Below are 21,514 nucleotides of genomic sequence, written 5' to 3'. Positions count from 1 at the left end.
AACATAGTAGTTGACTCAAATAAAGAAAGACTAAATAGCTTTTCGGCTGAGTAGACTTTGAAAGAGTCACTTTGTAATGAAAAAGTTGGCCACGTGAGAAGGGACAAAGTCGCGTGTGAAGTGCGTTGCTGGATCCAACAACACTTGTAATAATAAGAAGCAAATACTTAATCACTTGTTGGTTGGAAAGGTTAACAAATAAAGTGGAAGTAGTAAAGGAAACCCACGAGTACGTACTACGTAGTAGTAACATGTAACTTTTATTTATGATAAATCATCAAACCAAAACCAAACACTTTCTGCTTAAAACATTAATCATATCAGTCCAAGTCTCCAAGATTATTGCTTCTGTGTGTTTAGAGAGGTTGACCACTTATCCACCTCTTGAACATGATTGTATTTTCCTCTGGTTTATACTCTAACGCGTGCCCACCTCCCTATTTAAACCAAACCCCACAAACCAAATCAAGAAAAAAAAAACTCTGCATTTACGTTAATAAAGATGTGTAACAAAGAGGTAACCTTCACAGTAGCAAATGTCATCTTATTAGCGTAAGTAGTGGTGTATCCAGCCACTTTATCAAGTATCATCCATGGCCTCCATTTATCAATAACGGAATAGTTCAGAGACTTTATCCATGCTCGACTTGAAACGAACGGGATTGACATATCGTGATCATTCGCCGCTGTTCACCAGAAACACCATTGTTACAAAACAAATATTTAATGAAGCACATGCTTGTAAAAAGGAGTTGTGTACCTGAAGATGAGAGATCTATAGCCTGCAATGCTGTTACTAAGATGGTGTGGTATGCTGCTTTTAATGTCTTGTTTGCACTGCACGTTATAATTACAACGTTCCCATTTCTCTGTAGTCCCCTGCTAATCAAAAAAGCATCTTACATCAGATTGTGGTACCAATGATGTATGATAATATAAACTTTGTCACATACCTTCACCACTCCAAGTGCTCTGCGTACGCTCTCGTTATTAGCCCAATATTCTGATAATAAATACCTATACGTCTGCAACAAGCAAGCAACCTTGTCAATATTCTCTTCTCTATTGGATTCTTGTGGTTTGCACGTACATAGCAATCAGGAGATGTAGTGTCACAATTAGTATCTAGGACAAGCTCGTCATATATTCTAGAAACACTCTGTAGATAAAACCACAAATTCTAAGTTAATGAACTTGTTTACAGTTATTTCGCAATTTCACAAAAACTTCATTCAGAATGTGCATACCTGCTTGAACTCTTCAATGAGTTTCAAGCATTCTGTGTTAAGAGGATCTACATTAACATACTTTTCTCCACAGCTTATCTTCATTGACTACAAAAGTAAGATTTGGTTCCTTAATTATTTTATTTGTGGCAAAAAGAGAGACAAAATATTTTGTAATTGGTAACCTCATAGAGTTCATCAGAGATGAGTGCCATTCCATGAGCAAATGGAACACGAGTGTTATTGTCAAGATCAAAGTCCGTTACCGGGTTTCCGAGCACATAGCCCTGTTGTTGTTGGAGGAGAAAACAAAAACAAAAACTCTTTAAACCCTTAGGGCTTGATAAGGTTATATATGGAAGTAACGTAGGCAGCAAGCAAGAAAATAGTGACGAACCTGAAGATTTATTTGAGGTTTGCAGCATATACAATTTCCTGTGATTGATCAAGAAACAAGAGTCAAAGCAAAAGGGTTTGCATAGGGGATTGAAATAACAAAACACTTACCCTTTGACATTTCTTGAACGATGGCCGGAATCACCTTACCGGAATAAGAGTTTCCGGTGATATAGAAAGGGTTGGAGGAATATTCAGGATGCTTGGCTAGCCACTACAAAAGAACAAGGTCATCTATTAATTAGCATGTTCAAGTGGACCAGTTGAACAGAACCCCCATTTAAAAAAAAAATTCTTAAATTTTGTTTAATAAATATATAAATTATGGTATAAAACTTAAAAATTAATTATATTTCTGAATTTAAGATCTACAATTTCAGAAGAAAAGTTAACTGTATACATATATAACTACTAATTTTAAATTATATCATTATTTCTTTAAATGTACTGTTAATATTTTTTTTTGAACTGACAAGAATCATTATCAACAAATAACAAAAAAAAATATCTAAAAGTCTAAGAATAAAGACAGACTGTTTACCTAACGGACAAACTCATCGACCCGCTTAACTGATCCAGTGTCACTTGGTATATCAGCAAGTGGATTTCTTGAGTAGGAGAAGCCAACTCCAACAGGTTGATCCAAATATATTATATTCGCCACCTGAAAACCAAGAAATGCTTAACATGTTTTTATGACAACCCGTCCCGTGGGATCCAGGCTCACAGCGCTGCAGCGCACCGACCCCAACCCCTCTATTATGGGTACTACCTGCCCCATAATTAGGTTGTTGGTGAGATTCGAACCCTCGACCTCACCCTTTAACAGTTTTCCCACAAGACAAGCTGTCACCAATTTACAGTTCAATTGGTGAAAGTTTGTCTTGTGGGAAGGCTGTTAAAGGGTGAGGTCGGGGGTTCGAATCTCACCAACAACCTAATTATGGGGCAGGTAGTTCCCATAATGGAGGGGTTGGAATCGGTGCGCTGCAGCGCTGTGAGCCTGGGTCCCACGGGACGGGTTGTGATAGTTTTTTTGGTAAAACATGTTTACCAACAAGAAATGCTTAACTTGAAAACCAAGAAATGCTTAACATGTTTACCAAAAAAAACAACAACCAAGAAATGATATTAAAACTTGAAGATGGAAGATAGAAATACAACTTATTGTTGTTACCTTAGTCCATGAATATGTAGTAGAGACCAAAGATGGGATACTTCCGTTGTATGTCTCCACCTTAAAAGCAAGAGGTCCTGATTTTTGCATTACAAACAAGTCATCGACTTATTCTGTGGAGACAAAAGAAGGAAGACTTAAAGATTTTTACCATTCTCATAAACAAGTCCAGAGAAAGAAGAGCAGCCAGGTCCTCCTGTTAACCAGACAAGAAGAGGGTCTGTTTTTGGATTGTTCTCGGATTTAATGAAGTAGTAGAACAACTGATCTTCCTTTGCGTCGCTAACACCGATGTACCTGAATCATTTAACTCACAAACTCTAGAGTCATACAGTCTATAAGACTAATATAAAAATAATAAAATGAAGAGAGACGGACCCGGTTTCAAGTTCAAAAGGAAGAGGACCTTCAAAACCAGGAAGATATCTGATGATTGAACTTGCATCAGCATGATGCTGAATCAACACAAATAGACGTTGTAGGAGCAGCGACTTGAGTATCCAAGATTATTTTTCTTGAGTATTTTGAGTGTTAGACAAACATCTATATATACTTAAAAAAACATGGTCGTTGACCCATAAAAAGATGTGGAAGCTTTTCAGTTCGGTCAGTCTCTAAACCGATTATGGCTCCGGTTTAATCTTTCCTTCTCTAGATAAAGATCTTATCTGTTTAAAACATATTTTGTGTGGAAAAGGTTAGCATCTGTGCATGAGTTTTAATTTTAAACAATGACCATTAGACTTTTAGTATGTCAGTGTCAGGGGTTCATTCTTTTATACAATACTATTTTTTTAAAACCACTAGTAACGTTGGGCATAACTTAATAACTTGTTGTTACTAAAGTAGTAGTAGAATAGTTGATCTTCGTCTAGCCTCACCAACTCCTATGAACCTTAATGACTGAACTCCAAAACGAAGAACAAAGAGCTATACACATGCAAAATATAAAGAGTAAGATGAAGAGAGAACATGATCCGGTTTCAAGCTCAAAAGCAAGGAAGAGGGTACAGACCGATCGATTGCCATATCGTACCGAAAGTTAAACCGAGTTGGTAAGGGGGTTTACGGTAATCTTATATTTCAGTTACTCATTTCTCCTTGCGCACGTGATGATGCACGTAGAAGGGACAAAGTCGCGTGTAAAGTGCTTTGCAGTTTGCACGTGAGAGCAAAAAAGCCGCCGATTACAGCCAAAATTAATTTGTTTTTATCAGCTGTTGGGGGGGGGGGGGTTTGTAATTTGAAAACATAGAGTTCTTTTGCGGCTAATGAGAATAGTACAGGGTTTATTTTGCAAAATTTACGTAAAATTTGATCGATGTTCATTTGACGATGGTGGTGGGTTAGTAGACAAAACGACGTCTCGGAGATTGAAATTAAAGATCGTGTCTCTGCTCTCTCTTCCTTCAAAATCCGATTTCAGACAACCTTTTTTACTCCGACACAAGATTTCAACTTTTTAAAGGTCAGCTTCTTCCTCAAACTCAAAACTCTTTTAGCTCACGTTTTTTTTTTGAGTTTCCTCGTTTCTTTATTTTGCTTTAGTCATTAGAAAGCTTTACCCTTTTCACTTTTGCTTTGCCTTGGGACTTAAGACGAAGTTGACTTTCAGAGCTTTTGTTTTGAATTTCATGCCTCTGCTGAACTATGTTAAAAAGAATAGATTTTTTTGAATTCTTGGTGGTGAGTTATTGATGAACTGCTTCTCTATTGCTTAGCTCTCGCTTTTGTGGTAGATTTAAGTACATGAACCGCCCAATCTATTTCCTAATTAAGGTTTGATTCCTAATTAAGAGACTCAAGTCTGTAGTTAAGCTACTGCAGTGTGAGTTAAACCGGTTTTACTGAACCGATATCTTGATCTCTTGTTAGTGTACTTCATATCCCAAGCTTACCGTAGTGCTTGCACAAGTGGGGAGTAACTGCTTCAAGTAGTAGTTCAAAGACAAAGATGTCTCAACTGATGGCTGATACAAGTTCAAGGACTGATGTCTCAACTGATGGCGACACAGATCCTAGAGATCTGGGGGTTAGCTCGTAATCTGGCACTAAAATCATTTATGTTATTTTTATTTTCTTTTTAATGTCATGCTAATTCCTGATGTTAATTACATGCAGTCTGATAGAGGGCAAACGATGCTTGCGGTTGCTTCTGATTCCAGTGGATCAAAGGATAAGTTGGATCAGAAGGTAATATATATTCATCTCTGCGGATCAACAAGTATCTGTTTATATTGTGCTTGTGCATATGCATAACGTAGTTTTGTTTCCTTTTTGATCTATAGACTCTGCGTAGGCTTGCTCAAAATCGAGAGGCGGCAAGGAAAAGCAGACTGAGGAAGAAGGTATATATATATCTTTGCTTTTGCTACTTCCTTTTGCAACTTCTCTAGAAAAAATACTTGTTTGCCATTACCTTGAACATGTTACTTGTTTTTCTCCGTAGGCTTATGTTCAGCAGCTGGAGAACAGCCGGTTGAAGCTGACTCAACTTGAACAGGAGCTGCAACGAGCAAGGCAACAGGTTTACACTTTTCTTTCTTATTTGGTTAGGCTCTGATAAGTAAATCTTAATGAGGAATATAGAATAGACCAAGGCCTAATGCCACAGACGGTTAATCAGTTAGTAGAGTCTTGGTTTAGCTGAAGCCTGAAGTTAGAGGAGGAAAACAGACTTATGGGACGTTGATAGTTTTGTTAGTAATGTGAATTTTTATCTGGTTTGTTATCATCGGCTGTTGGAGGAATAAAGATAAATATTTTCTGCTTCTTATGAGATTCTATGTCATGACTCTATATGTGTAACTTTTGCATGCATATGTGATAGAAATAATTTAACGTTTTTAGGGGGTTTTCATCTCAAGCTCAGGAGACCAAGCCCATTCTACTGGTGGAAATGGTATTTTCTTTTCTTCCTCAGTTAGTTTCAATATTGATCTTTTGGCTTGTAATTTATAGGAAAGATAGTTGCATATACTCCATTCTCTAGTGTCTTGATTTGATTTTATGAATTGGTGGTTTCTTAAGTCATATAATGGCAATATGCTAAGGTTTATTTAGATGCAACGGTTTCAAGAGTCAGTGAACATCTGAATGGGAAACTAAAGTTACTGATTCTCCATATAGTTTAGAGTTGGTGTAGGCTTAGGTCTGAAAGGTGCACTTATCTTTTTTTGCAGGGGCTTTGGCATTTGACGCCGAACATTCACGATGGCTTGAAGAAAAGAACAGGCAAATGAACGAGCTGAGATCTGCTCTGAACGCTCACGCAGGCGATGCTGAGCTCCTGATCATTTTGGACGGAGTGATGACTCACTACGAGGAGCTTTTCAGGATCAAGAGCAACGCAGCCAAGAACGATGTCTTCCACTTATTCTCCGGAATGTGGAAAACACCTGCCGAGAGATGTTTCTTGTGGCTTGGCGGGTTCCGTTCATCCGAACTTCTCAAGGTTTGAGCTCTTTTTACAAAGTCCATAGAGAATTACTTTGATGAAATAAAACCAAACTCTTAAATAATGGGTTTCAAAACTTTTGACGGCAGCTTCTTGCGAACCAGCTGGAGCCAATGACGGAACGACAGGTGATGGGCTTAAATAGCTTGCAGCAGACGTCTCAGCAGGCTGAGGATGCGTTGTCTCAAGGGATGGAGAGTTTACAGCAGTCGTTAGCTGATACTTTATCTAGTGGAACTCTTGGTTCAAGTTCATCTGATAATGTCGCTAGCTATATGGGTCAGATGGCAATGGCGATGGGGCAGTTAGGTACCTTGGAAGGATTCATCCGACAGGCTGATAACTTGAGGCTGCAGACTCTGCAACAGATGATTAGAGTGTTGACAACGCGTCAGTCAGCTCGTGCTCTTCTTGCTATACATGATTATACATCTCGACTACGTGCTCTTAGCTCCTTGTGGCTTGCCAGGCCAAGAGAGTGAACACACAAGCATTTTGCTCAGCTCTTTACATAATCTTTCAAACTCAATTCGGTAAAGGATACTCCTTCCAAGAGATCACAAAGCAAAAGGCCTTCTTCTCAGATTCTTACCAGAAGCAATATTTTGGGAAAGAAGACTGCAGATTTGAAAATGGTTTCCTGAGACTGTGTTGTGTTGTAATCTTTAGTCAATAAGGTTGTGTAGTTTCTAGAGAGAGTGATTGTTCATAGTGTTTGAATATTGAGAGCCAATAGATTTATCAGTGTAAGGTGGTAGTAACCAACATGACAGAAGATGGGATACTTTCAGAAACTTTGATTGTATGATGATCATAAGCCAAACAGACAAATTCAATTTAAACTGAGAGTTATGTATCTTGAAATCATAGCAATATTTGCACAGCAGAGACTGCCACAGATAAAACTTAAAAAGGACTCGAACAAATCGAAAGGTACTACTAATTATTTTCAGGAAGAGAAAGACTTCCTAAGGAATCAAAAATACAGTGCTGGAGAGACTTGGTAGCATTAGAAAACAATCAACAGTTCAAAAGTAGTTGCTGGTGTAGAAATTCTTGAGAAAATCAGACTTCCCTTGATCCTTGCTTCCGGTGTTCTGCACGAGCCCTTCGCCCACCACGTATTGACCGATGATGTGGTGACGCTGCTTTGCGTGATCAACTATGTCAGTCAGCTCTTCCATTCCCTTGAACAGAAGAAGATCAATCACCTGCAGAAGCAATCAACACATTTTCTTCAGGAATACTACAGACAGCATTCTAAAAGCACCTAACAAAGAGAGCCACGAGATCAATACACCCAAACACAAAGAAGATGCTTTCAACTGAAGGTTCACAGTTCAAACAAATCGCCACACAAGCAAATCTTAACATAGGGCACCAAATAGAAAGAAAACATTTATGCTTCGAAGTAACTATATCGTAATAGCAGGTTCTGCTGCATATGGACTTCACATACAGAAGCAAACAAATGGTAGCAAAGCTTTTAGCAGGGAGTAACGAGTAAAGCTCCCACCTTTTTGCTCAGAGAAACCTCTCTACCCAGCAACCAATCCACACAACACTTCATTATCCATAAGATTCCACTACCAAGAAGATTTAAGTCTCTAATGGCATAAGCTACTTTCAAAAATCCTAAACGTCGAAGGTAAAGCTTTCAACTTTCAAACACAGATGACAGTTAAACTCTAAAGGGAAAAGCTTTCAACTTTCAAACACAAATGACAATTAAACAAAGTCAACAGTGCAATAGAACGCAAAGTCAATCTCCTAAACATCAAATAAATAATCAAATTAACAAGAAATGATTCCAATTTTAAAAAAAAAAATGGTATGGGATTGATCAGAGTGAGATTAGGGGAAAGTACCTTAGGGTCGGTGACGTGAGCGTTGTTACGAATCTGAGCAGAGATTGCGAAGCGGAGCTGAGAACGCGCGACGACGTCTTGGAGATTGTAAATGTCCATGATGGTGGGGATGGATCTACACGCAGCTCTGAAGAAATCGAACACGCGGCGGCGAGCTTCCGTCAGGTTCGCTGAGTTCGGCGGAACTCCGATCTTCCTCAACGTGAATGGTGCCGCCATCTCTGATCTCTACACGCCGCTTACTCGCTAAATCGATAAATCTTGAGCCAAGAACTAATGAGAGGAGAGGAGAAACAGAGTAACGAATTCAATCGATTTGAGAAAACAAACATCTGAAATGGTAGACGACGTAACGACGTCGTTTCACCCATTGAACCAGTCGTAATGATTTCAATTTGCGGTTTAATCTCTGGTTAAAGTCTGATCTGATTGAGCCATTTGGTTTTCGGTTTAATTTCGAAACAGTACTAAATGGTTAACGACGACGTTTCACTATAAAAGCATTTCTTTCTACTATATTTTTCTTTCTTTTTTTTTGGAAAAGGCTTTTCTTTCTACTATATTTCATCCAGAAATAAAAATGTTCCCATATTTTCACTCTACAATATAAGTAAAAACTGTGTTTACTTCATACATAAATTAATCCTTTTGTTTTTCGATACTTCATTATAGAATTATTATATTTTCAAGAAAAAGGAGTAATCCATTAAAGTGTTAAGCAGTAATAATATGCACTGTTGATAACATATTTATTAATGTGAGAAAAAAACAATAAAAAAAAGATCCATCCGCTCATAGCCTGAGGCCCTGAGGTGATCACCAGAAAGCTAAACGTAGAAAACAAACTCTATATGAAAATAATGTACATAGCTGAAGAGAAGCTGGCGTTTGTTTGATACTCTTATCAATCTTGTGGCTCGGTTTTAAAGGGGGCACCACCTGAAGACGACGCATCACTTCCATTTTGGTTTTGATTTGAAGCATCGGTCTCGTTTTGGTTTTGGTTCTGAAGGGATAGACTGTTTCCTACCATGGAATCGCTAACCAGTCCTGCTTCTACGTCAAACTTAAGCGTCCGCTTGCGGTTGCTGCTGTTGTTGCTGCTAAAAATGAGATGGGTTGTTGGTCTTATGCATATATGGGAAGAAGAAGCTGATGAGAGAGATGTTTAAAAAAAAAGCTTACTTGTTCAAGCGGTTGTTGATGGCAGATAAGTCTTTTGAAGGGCTCTGGTAAGCATGTGTGCTCTCTCCAACACAAGCGTAGTAACTCTTTGTGCTGTGTGAGATAAGAGCATCCATCTACAAACACATGGAAGGTTTAGCAAAAACTAATATCTTGATAGAAGAGTTTAAAGTACTAGGATCAATCTCTTTACCTTTGACCCTCTAAGGGGAGAAACATAAACATTATGCACAGCTGATACTTTCTTAGGGGACATGTCTGGAACACTTGGAAACACCGACACCTTTGGCGATCCAGGACAATGACCTGCAAATCAATTAACTTAGGTACTGCATTCATGGCCAAAAGCTCACGTGTAGCTATAACTACCTTCAGGATTAGTATTGGCCTCCATGGCATGGTCCTTTTTCACAGGAACTATCTCCACCAGCAACGGTTTTACAGCGGGGATAAATACATCGTTGTAGAATGTGATGATGTCAACATGATCAGGTCCTACTCTCTGTTGCACAAAGTCGTTATCAGAAGTTTTTAGTCTTTCTTCATCGAGTCACAAGACTTGTTCAACTACTTAAAGCTTAAGAGTGTTATGTATAATACCCCTTGACGGCGACCCTGTGACGAATCCACAAAAACGCTGCGGAAAACCAGTGGTTTGCACTGTGGTTGCTTCCTATAGTTGTATATGATTTCCCTGAACGTCAGGCTCATTTGGGATATCTAGAGGAAGAAGATTCATCAAAAAAATGTTAGCCGAATACAAGAACATATAAACAAGACAACTTTAAGTTTAAGACGTTGAACTCACCTTGGCCACTCCGTAAAAGCAACAGAGAATGATCTGGTCAATATGGCGATTAAACAAAAGAGAAGTCCTCTGAGCAAGCACACGTTGGAAGAGACGGTATACACTCTCTCTTATTTGCTGCGAAAGTTGTAGCCTTTCCACCATCCCGTTGATTCTAACCGCAGCTAATTTATTAATCTGTGGGTATGACAGGTAAGACATATAATCAGTATCACGTTTAATGTGCTATGTTTCAGTTACATCCAACCAAACTATTTGTTATATGTTGTAACGGATGTATAGCACCAATGATTGCATTGACCTACCTTAGTGAAGAATATATTGATACCAGTTTCTGCACAAGTTTCTCCTCCGCCTCCTGGGTTAGGCCGTGTGGGACTGTACACAATTATCCGAAAAGGTAAACTTAGCAAATACAGAGACATAAAATTCAGGAAAATCAAACTAACTTGGCTGACTAATTCGCCATTTATACACACAATTACACAGGACGTACGTAGCAAATGCAGACTGCAACGGAGGTGGCAGCGTCTTGGATTTAACGTTGCCTAAGGCCAACAGACGATCCTTTACTGGTGATGCAAAGGAGCTGCGTTCAACTAGAATGCTGCGGTAGTCAGTACACAGTCTTTTGGGCGATTTAATATCTCCATTTTGTCCTGTATGGCAGTAAATTTGAACTTTTCGGTAAGAAAGACGTTTCAATGGCTTTGATTTAAATACTAAATTACATTACCTGGACATGCTTCAGGCTTTTGGACATGATTTGATGAACCTTCAGAGAAGTTAATAAGAGCTGCAATCGCATCAAGAGACGGCATCGGTTCAGCTAGCAATCCGAGCCGGTTAATCTCCAACGCAAGCGGTGCCTTGGCGACGATCAGAGAGTTGTACATCGAGGAGCCTCTCTCCCACACCATGCTCTCCAGAAGCCGCTCCTCCAGCGAGTTGAGATGCCGTCTCAGCTCTCTAGGCAGAGAATCCTCGTGCCTGATGAAACTCTCAATCACCTTGCTGAGATCAAAGGCCGTGATCCCAGTCCTCTCCAGAACAGCCGGGAACAGCATCGTGATGCTTTTGTGAGTCGCCAGAACCAGCTCGGCCGAGCAAGCCAGCATGCATCTGTGGAACCTCTCGTTCGTCAGCAAAGAGTTCAAGTTGTTCACGTGCAGAATCTGAGCTTCGGCTTTACACATCGCCTCGAGGACTCTGTAGTATAGCTTCACAGCTTCTAATCTTCGCTGCTGCGCCCATATGTCATCCATGAGGTTAACAGGCTGCAAGCTCCCGCCTGCGCATTGGTCCCCAAGAGAGCTGTTCGGAAAAATAGCTTCCAGTATCACATGCGCTCTTCTTGTGACATCGTTTGTTATATCCCTATCGCAAGATTTCAAGAAAAGCTCCAAACCAGGAGAAGGCTTTGGCGGAAGCGGACATATAACGGTTCTGAGCCATTTGGCAGTTGTCATCGCTGTGCTCACTGGTGTTGCTGTAACAGTTGTCTTAGCTGCGGCGGGTGACTTATGAGGAGAGAGCGGACTTATAAATGTCCTCGCGGGTGAGCTCAAAGAATCAATTTTCCTCTTAGCGCCGGTGATGTTTACAGCTCCTGCAGATAAGCTTCCGGATCCAAGTAAGCTATCCTCTTCGTTGATGAACACCCTCTCATCAAGCTCGCCTTTATTACAGACTGTTTCATCGTAGTCTTTTTCTAGTGTGGTCAAGCTAGTTGAGATGGATGTTTCGTCCAGTAAATCCTCAAAGTAAGTCAATCCATCTGAAAATGAAGAACAATCAGGTAACGGTTTAATCGGCTTATATGACTTTGTGAGAGGAAGAATGTTCTTTTAGACCAACCTGGGTTAATATTATCTAGCGTGTCAGTTTTGCATGCAGATGCTGGAGATGGCTTCTTCTTCAGTATTGTTTCTATCAGATTATTTGCCTTGTCCATTATTTTCCTCAACTCATCTTCTGAGGCGTCATATATCTTGCAAAGTGATGCAACCAAGTCTACATCTTTGTCACCTTTCTTAACTGAAACTCATCACAGAAATGAGAATTAGCGAATAAATATTCAATGAGGCAGAAGAAAATAAACACTTACCAAAGCGTGAGGAGTCTTGGATGCTGAAGTTTCTAAACCGACAAGGAACGTGTATGATCAAAATAGCCTGATGATACCAAGAAGAAAAATTAGTCTAAACTTATCAAGTAAAACAGACTAGGGAGTGGTACAAAGCTAGTCACTAACCAATACAGAAACTAGGCCATTAGTGCATGTCACAAGGTCTTTAAATCGACTAAAAGCATGGTTTCGGAGTGCTAGAAAGAGTAACCATCCAAAACGGTAACTATCCGGCAAGTAACTAGCAGAGTTTGCTGATGTCATTTCGGCGTTTGCATCGTATGTCAAGAAGAACTCCCGGTACCCACGCTTGTAGTATCTGTTGGCAAGATAGGTACCAAAAAAACATTATACATACAAGACAAATCACTAGAGCTTATTCACACGAAGACCAGAAGTCTTAAATTAAACCATTCTCTTCTTATGATAATTGCATAGTGAGAAAGTTTGCTTCTCAGTTTCAGGTAATAAAACAGTATCTATGACACCCACTATCATGCCACGGAACAAGAAAAATGACTTAAGAGTGCAACACAGGAGGGAAGCTAAACTCACTTGCTTAGAAGGCTAAGATGTACAAAGTTCGCCTGCAACTCCTTTGCCTAGTAAAGTAAATATTAACAACAGGTAACATATGTTAAGTGAAGAAGCAGTGATGGACTAAGACAAAACTATACTAAAAGAGCTTAGGCAAAACCTGAAGTCTGTTCTCCCAGTCAGCACCATAAAGTTCACAAAGCACAGGACCAGCTTTGACCACAAACTGAGGTAATTCTTTGAAAAAATCCACAATACTGAAACAGAAACAAATAATGTTTGTTATCTATGAAAAAATGTATTAGGAGGAAAGATTAATTACTTTAGCTTCAGAGCCCTCAGGATCTGACACAGATTAAACCCATTATCACCAGACACTGACTGTCCGTCCACTTGTTTTCTCACGGTAAGAAGCATCTTCACTGAATAGAGAATGAACGCAAACCAGAACCTCTCCACTTCCTCCCGCTAATAATCAGAATCACAAAGAATCAGTCTTAGTGAACCATACTCTTAACTAATAGAAGGGAAAAAAAAATTCACCGTTCCACTTCCAATGTTAGCCATGTTTGCTGACAAGATCCGTTTGGTTTCTGAAAACAACTTCAAAGCTTCATCGCAAACGCTCCCTTCAAGGGAAAGAACTTTCTGCAATTAAAAAAGTAAAGTCTAGGGATCAGACCTCAGCGACATCAATCCATGATACATGCAATGAGATTGGTAAAGATGAAGAGTGAAACCTCGCATAAGTCCAAGAGAGTAGCTTCACTTCTTTTCCCATTAGGGTCAATGGGTGGAGTCACTGGTGGCTGAACTTCTTCCATCGTCTCCACAACGCAGCTGAACACATGAAAAAAAAAAAAGTACTTTTTCAGGGCAATAGGGGAACGAAGACACGGACAAAACGATTCCACCACAACACTTCCTGTCTTAAACTCATATTCTTGAATTCAAGCAAAAATTACCCAAACCCTATCGATAAAAATTGATTTTTTTTTTTTTCAGGAGAAATTTCTACAAGTTGCAATTGAATAGCGAAACATCAAATTAAACACAAAACCCCCCTAAAAATAAAATTCAAAAATCCATAGATATGCAAAATGGTAAAGATCTTACATTTGCTCCCAAAATCGAAACGTCGCCGGTTCGAGCTGAACAGAAAGATCCAAACTTTTAAGAACTTCTCTTAAAAAAATCGACGAATTAAACGAAGAAACAGTGAGAACGAAGATCTTCGTATCTCTCACTCTATCTTCACCTCACTCTCTCTCTAGATTTGGGGGAGTCTGGTTAAGCGGCAAACCCTAAAAAAGGAATCTATCTAGCGCGGGAAAAACAGCATCGAGTATACATACACTTGCGTATACAAATTATATACGATCACTATCGACCATTCATGTCTCGACACCTACCCCTTAATGACCCCAATTTACCGCCAAAACGTTCTTACTGTTGCGTGAAACGTTGAGAGGGAGTTACGGCGGTGTTAAAACTAACGGAGTTTGCCATAAACGGCGTCTGGGTTTTCGTGACCGCGACAAAGCCTCGTGTAAGTTACGACGGGGCCCACATTATGCGACACCGTTTGGGATAATGTTTGGTTGCAGGGGTTTAAATGTCCTATTCGTGAGTGTGGATAGCGGAGACATTAGCAGACAGATAATCAGATATTTTTCCGACAAGCTTATGAAGTCACCATCTGATCACGCGGCGGGGATAATCGACGGCTCATACCATCCGGTCAGAGATCGCCGAGGAAGTTCGCAGTCTAATACGAGAAACACTGCGAGGTAAGACTCGCATTGTTACAGTTACAGTCAGTTTCTGTTTCGGACACAAAGAAACCATCTTGTGTTCTTAAAAGCTCAGTGTCTTGATATTGATATGTGCCTCTGTGTAATTCTCCGTTTTCTTGTGATTGTCATAAGATGATTAGGTTCCGTTCTCTTGTAATTGTCATAAGATGATTAGGTTCTATTTTTTTTTATATTTTTTGATACAAAGATGATTAGGTTCTATATGCGTAGCTTTAAGCACATATATGATCACATTCTTCTGTTGAAAATAGCTAAAAAGCTCAAATGTAAAGCTCCATTTCAGTTTTAAGTTCATCAAAAACGTTACGTTTGTGTTGAATCTGTTCTCTGGTATTATCTTTGTTTGCTGGATCATGGCCAGCCTGCATTACATCAAGTAGCATACTATCTGTCTTGAGTATCGAACTGATGGTGTGATAAGTTTATTACTGTAAGCAAAGTAGAAAGGAAGAGAGAATGTAACAGACGGTTGAATTTGTTTTGTTCTTATGCTTTGATGTTCGAGTCTGATTTTATCTTGGAGGTCCCAGGACTAGAGGTAGTTATAGTTGTGGGTACGGAAAGATTCACAGGCCTATGTGAATATGAAGAGGAAAGTCATCTGATGTGGACCTACCAGTAGATGTTTGTGTCGTGAAGCTGATCTTATAAGCAAGGTTCATGAAACTCACTTCAGACCCTGATGTCCATGGTTAGCTTTTGTTGTAAATAATGGTTGATTTTGAATGTCTCAGTTACAACGTCTGGTTATCAATGGAAAGTACCATGAAAAGTTTCTTCTGCATGATTAAGTGAGGTGATTTGTTGTGTGTAGGGATGTTTGGAACTCTTAGTGAGGAGCGGCATAAACATCAAGGGGCTGCAGTCATCAATGTTGGAGCTAACGCAGTAAGCGACACGAGCCGGAAATCAGGATACCGGTTGGTTGGAGATGTGGATTTTGCTCAAGCTTCTAAAGTTGCAGGTTTCATAACTCCAGTCCCTGGTGGTGTAGGCCCAATGTCAGTGGCAATGCTGCTCAGGATCACCTTAGACGGTGCCAAGCGGGTCACTGGCCAGTAGTAACATATCCTACTGTATGTTACAAAAGGAACTCGAGTTTATCGATTCTATAAATAAATTGAAATTAGCACTCCTTTTGAATGTTTAATTCCCGCAAAGTTGTACACAACCACAGCATGAGGTATTCACATCATTTTAATCAAAAACATTTGTAGATAATGTACGATACATTGAAAATCTTAAAGCATACGTGATCCTTTTTCATAAAGACTTAACAAAACTTAAGTAATCAAGTCACAAGCTGCTCAAGGTATGGCAAATTCCACATACCATGGATGCTACAAGCCATCCTGAAACTCTCACCTAATGTAGATGCTCTAGGTCTATCTGACAAGAAATAAACACTCGGAATAACTTTTCATGCTTTCTGCAGTTGAACAAAAAGATTATAGGTAAAGTATGACGAATCATGCAAGAAAACAATAGTAGTAAGTAAACTCTGAGATTCAAACCTGCACAGGGAGATAGAGCTTGAACTCCGAAGGGAGCTCTTCGTCTGAGTAAAGACGGTCAGCAAAGCATATCCTTCTAGGACTGCAGTTAGCATGAACCTGAACTCGCAAAGTCTCAGCGTAATTAGTCCCATAAGCTCTCCTAGTAAGATCAGGTAAGTTCAGCTCGATCTGATTCCACCCCTCATCCATCTTCAATGGCATTGTGCATATATATGGCTTCACTCTAGTCACAGACTACCACAAAAAAAGAAGATAATAGTTCAACACAACACAAGACATCAATACTAATAAGTAATAACAACAACTGTATCGTACAGGTGGAATTTAATTATTTTATTAAAATGCTAGAAATCTAGAATTTACTAGTATTATAAAAGTAAACTAACGTGGTTTATAAAACTTTCTAACCAACCTATTGAATGTCAAAACCAGTGTTTTGAAACCCGACCTAAATCCACGGTCGAACCAGTAGACCCGGTATATAATTCAGCTTGGATTTTAGAAATACTATTTATATTGTTGTAGCCTCACGTTATAACATATTTATTTGGTTTTAAAATAATCATAAGATATACTAATTTTTGAAAAAAATAAGATATTAAATAATCATTTATGTTGTTCCAAATTATTTTTTATATTAATTATTAGATCAAACGATATTTATAATAAAAATATTATTATCTTTTAGAAAAATATATCTGAATTATTATATTTTTAAGTTTTTGTGAAGTTATTTTTATATATATTTATAAGTATAAATTTTTAAAAGTTATTGAATTTTTTATTTTTGTTGTAGGAAACATAAAGAATAAAAAAACTAAATTCGTTTTTGTATAAATTTCTATGTTTATATTTTATAAAAAGTTTCTTTTTATTATTTATGTGTTTAAAAAAAAGGAAAATTACATTAAAAAGTTAATTACAGTTTTATTAAGAAAAATGAAACATAGATAATTGTTATTAGTGTTTAAAAAAAAGATAATTGATATTAATGGAAATCACTAATAATAATAAAAAATGAAAATCACTAATAATATTTTTAATTTATTAAGGGCGTAAGTGTAATAAACCACTGTAAGAGTTAACATGAGCGCGACACATAAGAAAATGACTTCTCAAATAATATTAAAGAGATAGATTTTAAATTTTTGATACATATTAAATAAACTTTCAGTTTTTACTCTAATTTTTAGTTTATTAAATAATAATTTTAAACAAAATAATATAAATAACAAGGATAAAACAAAAAAACTACTAATGTTTTTAATTTGGGTGCAATACACATGAAACATTATTAATATTTATTTAACAAACAATGCATGAAACATATGTCAATTTAAAAATGTTACATTTAGAGGTAACTGAAGTAATAAAGAACTATGTTGTTGCAAAACTACTAGAAACCGTTACTTTATTAATACAAACACCAGTAATATCAGTTAAACCAATCGATTACTATATGTACACACTGATAAATAATGGGAATAGAAGAAATAAAAACAATCCAAATAAGAAGTTAAAACGTAATCATACAAAATGGACACTAAGACAATTTTTATGGTATTTTTTACAATCACCATTTTAGTATCACATGCGTATCCAAGTTTGAACCAAAAAGATGTTGACGATGAACCACTAGTTAATCCCGGTCGCGAGATGGAAGCATTGACGGAGATATCACCGGCTTCGCAAGATTACAATATGTACATGCTCGACAAACTGCCACCAAAATACTTATTGTATCTCAATTCTTGTGGGGGCAAAATGGGGCCTAGTGGTGATGAATGTATTGACGATGTTCTTAAAGAGATTCTTACGAATAAACCTGCTTCCAAAGAGTGTTGTCTAGAGGTAGTAAAAACTGGAAAAGAATGCTACATGGAAATTCAAAAGTTTATTTTTCGATTGTATCAATTCAAACGCTTTGCTTCTCAAGTTTCTTTCAGAACTAATCAGGTGTGGGATAGATGTTCTTCTGAAGTTGAAACTCCTTTGTCATCTCACCATAGCGCGATTGAGTTATCTTGATTGAACCTTATATATCATATGATGTATTATAAAATAAAAGGTTGTTATACTAAATCAAATCAAATTTTCATGAGCCAATTTATTCTCTTTAACTCTAATGCGGTTAAACATAACTGCACATGAATATTGTTAAACAAAATCGTATATTTCCTTAGATAACCTAATAAAAAAAATTTAAAAGTGAGAAAACCATATATGGAAGGAAAAAAAGAGGCAGCTCTCATTATATGAAAAAGAGCATCATGTTTCAACAATTCAGAAGCATCCATACAACTACAACCAGTACAAACTCATATAAACATAAACATCTAATGGCATGTGGGGTGGAACATGAACTCGCCTGAAACTACAGATAAATGTTTCGGTTACGATGGTTGTAGTGGCCAGTGGGGTATGAGAACGAGTGAAGAAGAAGAAGAAGCATAAGAACGGCGATGATCTACGTTTCACACGACGCACGATTCCATGGATAGTTTCATTCGACATCGTGATGGAGGACATAGCTTACGATCATCGGCTTTGATCATGCCGCTCCTCCAAACTGACTTATTCGTGGCAACCTTCCAAGTCTAAGAGATCAAAGGCTTTCTACAGTGCTTCTTCACTTGACGATCTCAAAGGAATGAAACTGATGGATGATATATTCTTGTACATCCTCTTTCTTTTTTTCTTTCATCATATTAATCATTAAATAAGTATCTTTCACATCTGGAGTTTGCATAGGCTTATGTTTCGTCTCTCTCCGTTCTTCCGGTTTTACTGAAGAAGTTCGATTTTGGAGGGTGTTCCAGGGAATGATGGCGTTAAGCGGGTCACTGGCCAGCATAAAGTATCCTACTGTATGCAATAAAATGAACTGGAGTATATTCCATTCTGTAATTGTGTACTCGGTCTGGTAACATTGTTCCTCCTCATTAAAATAAATTAAAATTTACACATCATTGAAATTCCACATACATATGACAATCTTAAGCATATATGATCCCATTACATAAAAACTAAGCAAAAGTTAAGATACTAGCTACTCCACAGTATGGTAAATGCCACAGACCAGGATGATGCAAGTCAACCTGAAACTCTCACATAATGTAAAAATGCTCTATGTCTATCTGAAATAGTTTGAAGTATGTTTCCTGCGTGGTACCATGTCAATGGCATAAACACTAGGAACAACATTTCATGCTTTCTGCAGTCAAACAAAAATAACATTGATAAGTATCAAAAGGAACAATGCAAGAAGAAATAAAAGAGGGAAGATAGTAGTAACTAAACTGACACTCAAACCTGCACTGGAAGATAGAGCTTGAACTCCGGAGGAAGCTCTTCATCTGAGTAAAGACGGTCAGCAAAGTATATCCGCCTGAGACGGCAGTTAGCATGAGCCTGAACTCGCAAAGTCTCAGCGTAATTAGTCCCGTAAGCTCTCCTAGTAAGATCAGGTAAGTTCAGCTGAATCTGATTCCACCCCTCATCCATCTTCAATGGCATTGTGCATATATATGGCTTCACTCTAGTCACAGACTACAATTAAAAAAAAAGGCTTCAGATATTTTCACCAATGATTCTAAAAGCAGCATAGACACTACTGAGACTGAGTGAAACAAGGGAAAGACGTTACATACTTGAAAGTTAGAAGCTCGGAAACGCCTACGCACATTCTTGTCATCAAGAATCTGAATCTCGAATGAGAAATACTTCTTCATATTCTTCACTACCAATACCAAAAAGGGAAGTTTGATACCAAGAGTTGCTGAGAGATCAGCGGGGCAAGTAATGTACGTAGACTGGATGTTTGAACCAACTACTTCAAGCACATGGGATTGTATGTCATCATCACGGCAACGCTTCACATGACCATCCTCAACTATGAATCAAACAAAACATTAATGATTAGCTAAAACCCAAAACATTAATGATTAGTTAATTAATCGTTCACCTTCTTTGTCCCATATCTGAAGAGGCTTACTTCTGCGAAAAAAAAAAACAAAACATATATATCAAAAGAATAAATGGTGGTTTAGAGAATATCGAAAGATTTTAATGAATCACACTGAAACGCACCCTAGACTGTACAGAATAGAGAGGAACCCAGACTGAAACGTGTTCTTGAACATCTCTTCCTGCTTCTCCGATTCCCAGAAAGAAGAAGCTCGTTGAAACAGAATTAGAGACGGTGCTGATGAATTAATCGTTTTAAAGTCTTGGGTCTCGGCCCATTAACACATGTGTTACCCTTTGAGTTGAGAGAATACTAAGGCTTCAGCCCATTAAGATATCAGATGCCATTTTTTCCGGTAGGGATGTTAAATCCTGGGCTAGGACTTACCTCTTTTTGTTAAATATAAGCTCAGTACTATTTTAAGTCATCCCTATTTTATTCTTATTTTAATTAAATGTTGGAGCTGGTACCAGGATTATCCTATTTAAATAAAAAAAATTATTTTATTCATTTTTGTCTTTTAAGTTCTAAGCATCAAATTAGCAAAACGAATATGTGATATGATTATCTTCTCCATTCGTTGATCATCAAAATCAAGTTTTTTCCTCAAAAACCTAAAATTGAAAAACCTAAAATTGATTTTTTTGCAAAAAATCACAAATTTGAGTTTATTGTACAAATCAAGAAAATTGAGTTTTCCCTCAAAAATAAAAAAAATTAAGTTTTTTCGCCAAAACTAAAAAATAGAGTTTTTTTTGCCAAAAATTCAAAAATCTAGTTTTTCCACAAAAATTGCTAAAATCGAAAGTCAAATTTTGCGGTTTTGGCGGAAAAACTCGGTTTGCGGTTTTGGCAGAAAAGATCGGTTTTGTGGTTTTTGGGGAAATACTCGTTTTTACAGTTTGGGCGGAAAAACTCGATTTTATGAAAACTATTTGACCATGTAATTATTTCAATAAACATAGATTCAAGTTTCCATTAGTTAATTTTTTTTGGGAAATCTGTTTTTTTTAGAGCAAAAAAATGGTAACTATGTCTCTCTAGACTAATTTATACTACTTTATGTCCTATTAGACTATTTTTTTCCAAAATGGCAGTAATGCCCTCAAAATTGTAATTTTTTTAAAAAGATATATATTGAGTTCGACAAGGGGGATCGATCGATCCCACTTTACAAGTTATAGTGGATCGATCGATCCCGATCATTATTCAGAACAAAAAAAACGCGAAATATATACTGATCGACCTGATCCATTTCACTCGATCGGCGAAGGTCGATTTACACAGATCGACCGATCTGTAAGAATAGATCGATCGATCCCGTGCCGAGGAAAGAATCCCAAATCGATTTTTTTGGTTTTGTATGATTATATCCGGATTGATTCCCACTTGATTTGAACCGACCAAGCATGATTTCAACTCTTTAAACTC

General features: G+C 37.8%; 6 protein-coding genes and 1 pseudogene across 10 annotated transcripts; 2 read left to right on the top strand and 5 right to left on the bottom strand.

Annotated features, from left to right (window-relative positions):
* Positions 1-356: 356 nt before the first annotated feature.
* LOC106341455 lies at positions 357-3,299 on the bottom strand (annotated as a pseudogene).
* An 841-nt stretch (positions 3,300-4,140) lies between these two features.
* On the top strand, positions 4,141-7,112 carry LOC106318208 (transcription factor TGA6-like). 3 transcript variants are annotated; one of them, XM_013756099.1, is made up of 8 exons: positions 4,141-4,267; positions 4,675-4,828; positions 4,921-4,992; positions 5,088-5,147; positions 5,249-5,326; positions 5,650-5,701; positions 5,982-6,253; positions 6,346-7,112. In XM_013756099.1, the coding sequence occupies exons 2-8, from the start codon at positions 4,754-4,756 to the stop codon at positions 6,736-6,738; spliced, it is 1,002 nt and encodes a 333-aa protein (XP_013611553.1). In that variant the 5' UTR covers positions 4,141-4,267; positions 4,675-4,753; the 3' UTR covers positions 6,739-7,112. The 3 variants fall into 3 exon arrangements, with proteins under 3 accessions (XP_013611553.1, XP_013611544.1, XP_013611560.1); XM_013756090.1 differs by having other exon boundaries at positions 4,675-4,831; XM_013756106.1 differs by lacking the exon at positions 4,141-4,267 and having other exon boundaries at positions 4,751-4,839.
* On the bottom strand, positions 7,071-8,421 carry LOC106318227 (NADH dehydrogenase [ubiquinone] 1 alpha subcomplex subunit 6-like). The gene is made up of 2 exons (XM_013756118.1): positions 8,125-8,421; positions 7,071-7,467 (listed from the first exon to the last, which is right to left on the bottom strand). Exons 1-2 carry the CDS (start codon positions 8,341-8,343, stop codon positions 7,285-7,287), a joined length of 402 nt encoding a protein of 133 aa, XP_013611572.1. The 5' UTR covers positions 8,344-8,421; the 3' UTR covers positions 7,071-7,284.
* A 385-nt stretch (positions 8,422-8,806) lies between these two features.
* On the bottom strand, positions 8,807-14,095 carry LOC106318191 (retinoblastoma-related protein 1-like). Of its 2 annotated transcripts, none has more exons than XM_013756071.1 (18): positions 13,899-14,095; positions 13,523-13,622; positions 13,326-13,430; positions 13,105-13,250; positions 12,943-13,039; positions 12,801-12,847; positions 12,372-12,564; positions 12,225-12,291; positions 11,975-12,154; positions 10,854-11,894; positions 10,614-10,776; positions 10,423-10,495; positions 10,118-10,294; positions 9,910-10,029; positions 9,679-9,811; positions 9,503-9,615; positions 9,310-9,425; positions 8,807-9,227 (listed from the first exon to the last, which is right to left on the bottom strand). In XM_013756071.1, the coding sequence occupies exons 2-18, from the start codon at positions 13,604-13,606 to the stop codon at positions 9,029-9,031; spliced, it is 3,054 nt and encodes a 1,017-aa protein (XP_013611525.1). In that variant the 5' UTR covers positions 13,607-13,622; positions 13,899-14,095; the 3' UTR covers positions 8,807-9,028. The 2 variants fall into 2 exon arrangements, with proteins under 2 accessions (XP_013611525.1, XP_013611533.1); XM_013756079.1 differs by having other exon boundaries at positions 8,807-9,224.
* A 306-nt stretch (positions 14,096-14,401) lies between these two features.
* On the top strand, positions 14,402-15,749 carry LOC106292460 (bifunctional protein FolD 2-like). Its single transcript, XM_013728054.1, has 3 exons — positions 14,402-14,572; positions 15,130-15,290; positions 15,414-15,749. Exons 2-3 carry the CDS (start codon positions 15,260-15,262, stop codon positions 15,659-15,661), a joined length of 279 nt encoding a protein of 92 aa, XP_013583508.1. The 5' UTR covers positions 14,402-14,572; positions 15,130-15,259; the 3' UTR covers positions 15,662-15,749.
* Positions 15,750-15,778: 29 nt separating this feature from the next.
* Positions 15,779-16,356, bottom strand: LOC106292467 (cilia- and flagella-associated protein 20-like). Of its 2 annotated transcripts, none has more exons than XR_001260188.1 (2): positions 16,114-16,356; positions 15,779-16,028 (listed from the first exon to the last, which is right to left on the bottom strand). XR_001260188.1 is itself a non-coding variant. In XM_013728065.1 (2 exons), exons 1-2 carry the CDS (start codon positions 16,315-16,317, stop codon positions 15,965-15,967), a joined length of 228 nt encoding a protein of 75 aa, XP_013583519.1. In that variant the 5' UTR covers positions 16,318-16,356; the 3' UTR covers positions 15,779-15,964. The 2 variants fall into 2 exon arrangements, 1 of the variants encoding a protein (XP_013583519.1); XM_013728065.1 differs by having other exon boundaries at positions 15,779-15,988.
* Positions 16,357-19,041: 2,685 nt separating this feature from the next.
* On the bottom strand, positions 19,042-20,293 carry LOC106295999 (cilia- and flagella-associated protein 20-like). Its single transcript, XM_013732039.1, has 5 exons — positions 20,206-20,293; positions 20,081-20,112; positions 19,767-20,008; positions 19,429-19,665; positions 19,042-19,330 (listed from the first exon to the last, which is right to left on the bottom strand). Exons 1-5 carry the CDS (start codon positions 20,256-20,258, stop codon positions 19,322-19,324), a joined length of 573 nt encoding a protein of 190 aa, XP_013587493.1. The 5' UTR covers positions 20,259-20,293; the 3' UTR covers positions 19,042-19,321.
* Positions 20,294-21,514: the final 1,221 nt, after the last annotated feature.

The sequence above is a fragment of the Brassica oleracea genome, chromosome C1, assembly GCF_000695525.1.
Source record: "Brassica oleracea var. oleracea cultivar TO1000 chromosome C1, BOL, whole genome shotgun sequence".
Taxonomy (NCBI): Eukaryota; Viridiplantae; Streptophyta; class Magnoliopsida; order Brassicales; family Brassicaceae; genus Brassica; species Brassica oleracea.
Note: the sequence above shows the minus strand (reverse complement) of the source record. Positions and strands in the feature narration are given on the sequence as shown.